A 10,775-nucleotide genomic window follows, 5' to 3' on the forward strand; every position below is an offset into this window, starting at 1 on the left:
TGATACTTATTCTATACTCTTAATTACAGCATTGGTCTTGTTGGCATGCCTGGAACTGGGTAAGACTTTGCACTTTTAAAGCTTTTTTAAATTTCATGCAATGAGTAGAAACTCTGTGCTGATTGTCATTTGTCATCACTGACAGGCTCTGCCTACAGACTGGTTTATTACTTTACAAACTGGGCTCAGTACAGACCAGGAGCAGGAAAGTACACAGTAGAAAATGTTGACCCTTGCTTGTGCACACATCTGATCTACGCTTTTGCTGGAATGAAGGACAATCAAATCACCACCTATGAATGGAATGGCAAGACTCTCTACCACACTTTCAACACACTTAAAAACAAGTGTAACTATACTCTAAATATTATGGGTGTATTGGCAATTCTTAGTATAGTTTGAGTTTCTTTTTATAGTTTTGTAGTTTGCCCTGTTCTAAAAAAACTAATCACATTTATATCTAACTACAAGTTGACTGATCCAGCCAGTTTGGTCATATGTGGGTGGAATTGGGCTTTGTTGACTTCTGTCCTATTGGCAAATGTTACTTAATACCCAATGGTCAGACAATGCCTGACACAATCACGACTTTACTATGTTGTGTCATGTAAACAAAAAAAATGCATCAGCATTGCAATTCAGAATTCTTAAGCTTGTACATCAAGCTGATGGATTATTTCATCTAGTGTGCAACTAGATGGCGCTTGTACTCTGAGTACATTATAAGTGTCTGTGCACATGCATATGCACAAAAACACTGGTCTTTGGAAAGAACTGGAGTTTCCTCTCTGCTCACCATCATAAGGTGAGTGTTGTGGCCTTTGCATTTTAACTATTCCAACCAGCGAAACACTGATCAATACATGTTAAGCATTTTCATAATATTGACACAACTTCCATAAGTGATTTTGTTTCTTTGATTTCATCTTCTCCCTTGCTATCTACAGTTTTCTGCTTTGCTGTCAATGTTTGTAGTAGCTGCAATCAGCGTATTGTCCAGCAAGATTTCTGTGAAAACTGTTTCATATACAAAATAATGATCCAACCACCCTGGCCAAGCTGTTCCAGTGCAGGTGCAATACTGGCACCTACTTAACAAAATGCAAAATTTCACCTTTGCGTCTGATAATTTAGATGAATCCAATCTGACTGATAACTACCCATCATCCTCTGCACGATCATCAGCAAACTGAAGGGGTCATGAGCACTATTATCAACTGGCACTACACAGCAATTACCTGCTCATTGATGCTCAAGTTGGGTTCTGCTAGCACCACTCAGCTCCTGACCTCATCACAGCCCTGGTTCAGATATGGACTAAAAAACTGAACCCCAAGTGTGAGGTGAGCGTGACTGCCTTTGACATTAAGGCAGCATTTAACTGAGTGTGGCATCAAGGATTCTAGCAAAACTTGAGTCAATGGGAGTCTGTGGGAAATCTCTTCATTAGTTGTAGTCATTGCTAGCACAGAACAAGATGTGTGTGATTGCTGGAGACCAAACATCTCAGTCCTGGGACATTGCTGCAGGAGTCTCTCAGGGTGGTGTTTTAGACCTCACCACCTTCAGGTGGTTCTTCAGTTACCACCCTTCTATCCTAAGGTCAGTGATAGGGACGTTTTCTGTTAATATCACAATATCCAATGCCATCTTCAACTCCACAGATATTGATGCAGTCCGGGTCCACATGCTGTAAGACATGGATAGTATTCAGCTTTGGGCTTATAAATAGTGCAAATTTTTGTGCCTAGCAAGTGTCAGGCAATGACCATGTCCAACAAGAGGGAATACAACCATCTGTCCTTGATATTTAATGGCATTAGCATTGCTGAATCTCCACTTTCAATCTTCTGATATTAACATTGTCTAGAAACGGAACAAGGCCAATGTTAAAGACACCTGATATAAACACCATCAATAGAAGAATAGGTCAGAACTGGTGAATTTTGAGGTGAGTAACTCAGCTCCAGACTTCCAGAAGACTGGTCCACTGTCTGTAAGGTACAAATTAGGGGTATGATGGAATACTGTCCATTTGCCTAGATGAATGCTGCTTCAAAGCTCAACAGATTCCAACACAAAGCATTTCATTTGATCATTGTTGTATCCATTAGTTTAAACAATCACTTCCTCTAATACTGATGTACAGTGGCATATACTTTCATATATATGCACTATAGTAAGTCACCAAAGCTCCTTCCAAACCCATGATTTCTACCATCCGGAAAGACATGGCAACATCACTACATGGTCGTTGCTCTCCATGGCATGTTAATCCCGACTTTGAACCATACCACTGTCCCTTCAGTACTCCTGGATCAAAATCCTGGAATTCCCTTCCTAGCGGCACTACACAAGTATATGCACCAGATGGATTGCAGCAATACAAGAAGTTGATTCATCACTACCTTCTCAAGCACAGTTATGGATGCACAATAAATATTGACCTTGTCAGTGATGCCCACAAACCTACATGAACTGAACATCCTCTTTCCTGTGGGACATCATTTTAACTATGTACAGGCCTGAGGGATTTCTGCTCCATTAACATTTGGTACCAAAAAGGAGTAAGTGTTATAAAGATTGGACAATATTGATTTTTAGCAGTTGCTGAAGTGTTAGTAATCACATCTGTTTATACTCCTTATTCTAAAAGGGCAATTTGTTAATTTTTACAACAGAAATGCAAATCTCAAGACACTTCTATCCATCGGAGGCTGGAACTTTGGAACTCAGAAGTAAGATTAAATTATTCTGTTTTAATATTTGCAGTAATATGTTGTACTGTAAAATAAGCTGGTGTCAAATCAATGCTTTTGGAAATGTTAACTGTGTAGTTTTAGACATATGCCTAGGTTGCCATTAATGAGAGTGCCTTTATTCAGCTGTCATGAAATTATAATTCAAACAATATTTTCAAGATGATCTTAGTCATAAAGGAAAAATTAAGCAATTTTGACAAAGAATTATTTTAAATTAACACGCCAGTGAAGATTGATTGAATGCTTATTGAAAGTGACAAAATGCAATTCCCTGTTATAACTATATAGTTCCAAATTATGACTTGTCATATATTTAAAATTATAAAATATATGAAGCTCTAAAATGTTCAAGGGAAATTACAGAATGCAAAATACATCTATTCTGACTTTGTTTAACATTCACCTCTCCTCTAGATTCACTGCTATGGTGTCCTCATCAGAAACTCGACAAATTTTTATGAAGTCTGTGATTAACTTCCTGCGTGGTTATGGGTTTGATGGTTTGGATATCGACTAGGAATATCCTGGGTTATAAGTCAAACATCTCTTCATTCTGTTGGCTCAGGTAGGACCAAATGCATTTAACCGAACGCTCAGTTTACTAACTAAAATGTAAGAGCTTCCAAACATTGTTGTAAATTTGCATTTTCCCTGAAGGTACTTGCCAAAGACATAAGAAGGTAGGAACAAGAGTAGGTCATTGAGGTCATCTAACCTGCTCTGTCAGTCAGTGAGATCTTGAAGGATCTGCATCCTAACCAATTATACATGCATTTTACACAGTTTTAAAATATTATTTGGCAGCCTTTGCTAATATCAAAAAAGAATGTTCAAATGTGAAATATTTGAAATAACATATCAATATAATTTAACAGTAGTCTCCTTGACCATTGTTTTGGCCCCATGTAATAACAACTTTCTATCTGGGTTCCATTTAAATTTATTCCTACCTCTGACTATAGTCTTAAACTGGACAGTTATGTGACACTTGGTCACAAATACATGTTTACGAAGTCAGAGGTTTCTTTAATTTCAGCTTGAAACCTTCCTGGTTGTGTGGTTTTGTAACTAAGTGAATCTTTTTTCATTTCTAATTTCTAGGAAATGGTGGCAGCCTTCAAAGCTGAGGGAAAAAGTACTGGAAGACCAAGACTGTTGCTCTTTGCTGCAGTTCCTGCTGGGTTGGCTATCATTGATTCTAGCTATGAGGTTCCTGTGCTTGGAGAGTAAGTGTCCATCTTAGTCTTACAGGGCTTGCAGTTGAAATAATTTTTTTTTGTGCTTCCTTCCATTTCTGAAAGTTTAACTAGTGAACGGTTGATCAATCCGAACTTGGAAAGTATTTAGTTCAGTCTTTGCTCAGCACTGAGTTGACTGAATCCAGTTGTTCAAGGTGCTGAGTTTGTCCTTGACGTTGCTGGTTTTGTTCCTGATGACTGTCCTAACTTAATGTGTATGCACCACATCATCTGGTGAATATATAATTAGGTTCTTCTTTGAATCTCTACACAGCTAATTGTCTGTCAGTGTTCAAAAAATAATGAACTGCAGATGCTGAAAATCTGAAAGAGAAACAGAAATTGCTAGAAAACTCAGCTGGGTCTGACACCAGTGAAGAGAAAGCAGGGCTAATGTTAATATCTCTCCACAGATGCTGGCAAACTTGCTGAGTTTCTCCAGCAATTTCTGTTTTTGTCTATCCTTCTTGACATTCAGTGTCATCAGTAACAGCGAATAGTTGGAGATCGTGGTGACTCTGTAGCCTTGCTCCATATACCTGCCTTTGGCCCATATCTCTTAAAACCTTTGCTTAACCAAAAATTCTGGTGAGTAGTTCGGGGCACCACACCCAATGAAGCACCCAATTGGCTTTGGAGGGAGTGCAATGTAGGCCTAGTAGAATGATAGTTGGACTTCAGGGTTTAAGTTCTGAGAACAGAATATTACAAATTATACCTGTTTTCTCCAGAAGTTAGAAGGTTAAAGGTGTTCTGATTGACACCTTCAAAATATTAATAGGAAAAGACAGCATAGATGAACTATTTACCCTGTTTGGAGATTCTAGAACTAGGGGTTATAGTTGGAGAATTAGGGCCAGACCATTCAGGAGAGATGCTGGGAAGCATTTCCACACACAAAGGGTGATAGAAGTTTGAAACTGTCTTCCACAAATGGCAGTTGATGCTAAATCAATTTGAAGTCTAAGATACAGAATTTTTGGTTAAGCAAAGGTATTAAGAGAAATGGGCCAAAGGCAGGTATATGGAGCAAGGCTACAGAGTCACCATGATCTCATTGAATGATGGAGTGCATTCAAGGGGCTGACTGGCCTACTCCTGTTCTTATGCTCCTTTGTGTGATGCCTGTATTTGGCAAGAGATAGAAAATGGCCCTGAAAAAAAATTGTCAAAAACTGCCGATTTTTGAATCAAGAGATAGAGAAGGAGGTTAAATGTAGGGAGGATGGAGAGGGGTTTGGGGTGAAGGAGAGGGTGACGGAATGCTGGAAAAAATGAAGAAAGGTGAGTTAAATGCACCTACTTGTCAAATTTCATGAAATATTTGCTTAACTTCTTGCATGGTTTAAGGTTTGGTTTTTGACTGGGAAAATTCTAGTTAAGTTCTACCCATAACTTGGATAGTGCTGGGAAAGCTACACTCATGGTTCTTTCTTTCATTGAGTTCCAAGCTATGAAAAGCAGGTGGGTAATAGAGAAAAGAATCTAAATTATTTTGAATTGATTTGGAATCAGATGATACCAGGTTCAATCCTGCTCAAAGACTTGAACACATATTCTCAGCTGACCATTCAATACCACTTTCAAAGAGTGTTACTTTGCAATACCTTCTTAAATAGACGTGAAAGTGCCACTAGATCTATTCAAGAAATGGATCACCTATTATACTTGCTAACATTTATTCTGCAGCTCACAGCATCATATCACTCTGACTGGGTATTTATCTGAATACAACAGTGACTGCATGCTGAAATGACTTAATTAGATGAGAATGGCTTTGGAATTCATATCCTGAAATTAACCTGCTCTAACGTATCATAATGCACCTCCAGAATAGCTTATTCTGGTAAGCCCAGACCTTTCAACCCAGAGGTAGGGACACAGCCATGTGTCAATAAGAGCCCTATTGTCTTGGAATACCCTGAGGCAATGAGGCCCAATTTAAATGCACATCCCTTGTTTAATTTCTATAGTTTCATTCGTCAGTGCTCATTTGTTTAATAGATCAGAAAGTATACGCTTATTTTAGTAAATAACCCATTCATGTAACTCACATCTCTTCTCATACAGAACCCTTGACTTTTTCAATGTGATGACATATGATTTTACTGGATCTGGAAGCTCCAAGACTGGAGAAAATAGCCCTCTTTATCCTCTTCCAAATTCTAATTCTTACGCCAATGTGCACTTTAATGTGGTAAGTGTTGATGAAAATAGAACGTAATCACTTTGGTCATTCTATTTTAAAATTTTTAACTAATCTCAACCAGATGATCTGCAGCACCCTTTTAGCTGTATGACTTTCGTGTCTTTTTTTTGTAGAACTATGCAATGAAAATTTGGGTAGATAAGGGCACCCCTGCAGAGAAACTGAATGTTGAATTTGCTACATATGGCCACACCTTCATACTGAGCTCATCCCAGACAGGGATTGGAGCCCCAGCAGGAGGGCCTGCACCAGCTGAGAAGTACACCAAGCAATCTGGAGTTTTGTCCTATTATGAGGTATCATACCGTATTCCATAAGATTTATATTTACAAATGTTAACTAGCCATGCAGTGAATTTCCCCCTCCAAAAGAATGCAAGCTTTACTGCAAGAACATCTGTACTACCCCATCAAACGAACATTCTAAAGTAGATTAAGTAACATCATGTGATGCATTTTCCAAACATGTGCTGTTTGAGTGCTGGAAGTGCCTGGGATGGCCCTCTTTAAAAAACAAGCTGTGCATTCCGATATCCCTAGCAAAGACATCCCTATCTGATCTTCTCTCCCATGTATGGATTTATTGCTGCCTCAGTTAGCAAAGGAACAGGATTTCAGGCATTATACTGAGATGAACAGAGACATCTGAAGGCAATTGACTATCTTACTCTGAGCATGGTTGTCTTCTTGGAAAATGCACAAGAGGTAAAGCGGCATTATTTAACCTTTTACTTCCATAGCCTCCCTCCCTACAGGGAAATGAATTTTTATACAAACATTACTTACAGTAACCAGCAGCTCATGTGCCAACCTCATTCACCAGTTCCATACTATCAGCTTTGTAAGGAACCACTGACAATTTGAATGCTAATATCTTACTCTTCTGACAGATCTGCACATTTTTGAAAGGCAGAACTACGAAATGGGATGCTCCACAGCTGGTTCCATATGGCTTTAAAGGAAATATATGGGTTGGATATGACAATGTACAAAGCTTTAAAGACAAGGTAACTTTGATACACTAATGTCATAGACTTTCTATTTGGTATTTGTTGCAATATGTGTTATGACATACAACAAATTTGTCTTCTTAAACATTAGAATCATGCTATGATGTTGATCAACTGAATAACAAGAACATTATACAATTGGGTTGTTTGAACCTTGCTTTTTCTTAAAAAGATTGTTTTAACTTTGGTCTTGTATCCCAATTGTCAACTTCAGTGATAAGGCTAAGGAAAAATCGCACAGAAAATTGCCAATGAAACAACACTATAAAAGTGGTTCATCCATGTCTGCTGAGTTATCTGTTTCAATGGCTTTTAATTTAATATCTTTTTTGATGAGCTCTAGCCACCGTTTTTATTTCCTATCAAATTCCTGACAGAAGAGTTTTGGTAGTTCATATTTCTATCTGTCCAGCTCTTTGTATTCAACTTACAAATCAATGACAGAATCTGTGACAGTTTCTGAAATGATTGATTAACAGATACCGGAATGCAGCAATACCAGTGAAATTTGTAATATCCGTTTTCATGGTCATTAAATTAAGTATTCCCTAGTCCATGATGGAAGTTGAATGGATCGATATTCATTGCAAAGGTAACCTTTCGGCATTTCCACAATTTCGGAAGATTCCTTTTGTATTTTACAGTGTTGAGTTTCCAATCTTAATTTATATTTGGGGTAAAATTGTTTGCAAACAAGAATTTATGAAATGAATTTGTGACCTATGTCTTTTAGGTTGAATGGCTGAAAAAGAACAACTATGGAGAAGCTATGGTGTGGACTTTTGGCATGGATGATTTCTCTGGTTCTTTCTGTGACCAGTGGCCTTACCCTCTTATTAATGCACCGCACACTGGACTTGGAATCTCTGCAAGTAACTATCAGGTTCTTTAAACTCCAAGTTGATTACTTGTTGTCACAACTAAGACTGCATGGACAGCCATTAATTACTAAAATATCTTAAGAACTCTTTGGACTACTGATAAATATTTCAATTTAAATATTGGAACTAAAGATATCTGACTGCTAGAATAATGCTGAGCATCTATGAACATGACAATCCTCTGAAAAAAGATGAGCCAAGCAGTTAAATACTGAAGCATATATGCCTGTTAACAGGCTAAGTCATGAATTTGCACTAGATATTGCATCCAGAATGTACTGGCACTTGAAACAAATTACATGATTTAAAGGGATATCAAATCGTGACAGAAGAATTGATCAGTTTTTTTCTTATCACAGGCAGTTCAATGACATCTAACACACATTATTTGCAACCTGATTTAAAATAAAATGATAAATAAATCCCACTTCAAGATCTGCACTGCAACAAACACACTCCAGACACGGAATCGGCATTGTTATAAGGTTTCCCCAGTGTTCTTATTTAATTGAATTTGCAAGCAACTTGTTCCTAATACATGAAGCATTGAGTTTTGTCCAAGGCTTTTCAATGCAGCAATTGCCCATGACTTTATAATGTGCATCTCTTCATTTGTTACCGATTTTGAAGCAAGCGATGAATCAATGAATTTTGTTTCTTTCTAGATTGTGTTCCATCTAAAACGACGCTGCGACCAGCTGTTCCTCCTACACAGGCTCCCAGCGGTGGTGGCAGCAATGACAGTGGTGGCAGCAGTGGCAGTGGGTTCTGTGCTGGTAAAGCTAACGGTGTCTACACTGATCCAAAAGCCAGGAGCAAGTTTTACCAGTGTGTGAATGGAGTGACCTACCTGAAGAATTGTGCTACTGGACTAGTCTTTGACCCTTCCTGTGACTGTTGCAACTGGGCATAAGTAGAAGGTAGGGCGTTCTCAATGATCCAAGTCACAATTGAAAATGGGCATTCTGTGCAAAATAATTACAATGATCTCCATAGAGTCTGTTAATGTTTGAAGCAATATTTGAAGCCCTGTGTTGAACTGAAAGAATTACAGCACCAAATTTCCTTTTTTTTAAAACAAAGAAAAAATGACTGTACAATCATTAAGTGAAACAAACTCTTCACATATTCACTTGCTAATTCAGAACTTGACTACTCCTGCAAAAAGATACATTTTGTCGAAGCTTTCCATTAACAGGAACATTTGCAAGAATAACAATTCGACAGGAAAACCAACATTTATACTGAATGAGAGGAGAGTGCTGATCAGTGATACTGCAAGTGGATACTGATTGGTAGAAGTATTTCCATGGACAATGCACACAATAAGTGCTAATTGACACAAAAACAGAAATTGCTGGAAAAGCTCAGCAGGTCTGGCAGCATCTGTGGAGAGAAATCAGAGTTAACATTTTGAGATCTGAAACTCTGTCTCTGTTGGGAATAAAGCCATCTCAGCAGACTCCCAAAATCCATCAAGAAACTTATTATTTACTGATTGTTCCTAAAGCTCGTTTGATCTGCAAACCCACATTAATAATTTAATAATTTAAATATTCCTGGTTGACTCCAACTTCAAAAGCCTTCCCCGAAATGTCTTGAGCCAAACATCCTCAACCAGAAAGGTTCAGATTGGATATTGTGATAATAGGTGGGAAAACCTTTTACCACCATCTCAGCAGTACAATGAAACTTCCCTTTTGAAAAATAGTTACCCAAGATCGGAATGATTTGCAGCATTTTATCAGTTTTTCAATTGGGTATTTCCAATTATCTTTAATTGCTAAAAGGAATGCCTGTATGAAATTAGATATTCACAATGCAACAATTTTCAGTGGTATAGAATCTTGTTGAATACAATTCCTAATGTATTCCCAGGAATACATCAAGAATTCAAACTAATTGGGCAAAGTTGGCAAAAAAACAGTCTGCTGAGTTCCAAAAAAATTCAATTCTAAAAGTCAGAAGAATGTAAGTTAATTATCCTACCTTTAGTTGGGTTGAAATGGATAGTGTGTGGCATTATTTTTATTTGTTCTCGTGATGTGGACATCCTGGCAAAGTCAACATTTATTGCCTCTCCTTTTTTACTTGTAGTTTGCCACCTGGTTGAGTAGCTGCAGTACCCATGAACATAGGAACAGGAATAGGCCATTCAGCCCCTTGAGCCAGTCCAACCATAAAATGAGATCATGGCTGATCTGTGGCCTAACTCCATATTCCTGCCTTTAGTCTACATCCCTTAATATCTTTGCTGAACAAATATATAGCTATTTCAGATTAACAATTCATCCAACATTCACACCTCTCTGTGGAAGAGAATTCCAAACATCTACGACTCCTTGTGTGTAGAAGTGTTAGCTAAAATCTCTCCTGAATGGTCTGGCCCTAATTTTTAGACTATGTCCCCTAGTTTTAGACTGTCCAAACAACTAAAATAGTTTATCTTTATCTACCCTGTCTTTTCCAGTTAATATCTTGAAGACTTCAATCAGATCACCCCCTAACCTTTTAAGTTCCAGAAATCTCAGGTCTAATTTGTATAATTGCTCCTTACAATAACCTGTGAAGTCTGTGTATCATACTAGTAAACCTATGTTGTACTTCCTCCAAGGGCAATGTATCCTTCCCAAGGTGTGGTGCCCAGATCTGCTCACAGTATTGCAAGTAGGATCT

General features: G+C 38.0%; 1 protein-coding gene across 1 annotated transcript; it reads left to right on the plus strand.

The window, feature by feature from the left end:
- Positions 1 to 255: 255 nt before the first annotated feature.
- On the plus strand, positions 256 to 9,012 carry LOC109936766 (acidic mammalian chitinase-like). The gene is given in 9 exon segments (XM_048611822.1): positions 256 to 347; positions 2,682 to 2,738; positions 3,177 to 3,327; positions 3,864 to 3,988; positions 6,071 to 6,197; positions 6,323 to 6,505; positions 7,099 to 7,215; positions 7,952 to 8,090; positions 8,765 to 9,012. Coding segments are annotated over 9 exon segments (1,224 nt in total). The 5' UTR covers positions 256 to 270.
- Positions 9,013 to 10,775: the final 1,763 nt, after the last annotated feature.

The sequence above is a fragment of the Rhincodon typus genome, chromosome 25, assembly GCF_021869965.1.
Source record: "Rhincodon typus isolate 14 chromosome 25, sRhiTyp1.1, whole genome shotgun sequence".
Lineage (NCBI taxonomy): Eukaryota > Metazoa > Chordata > Chondrichthyes > Orectolobiformes > Rhincodontidae > Rhincodon > Rhincodon typus.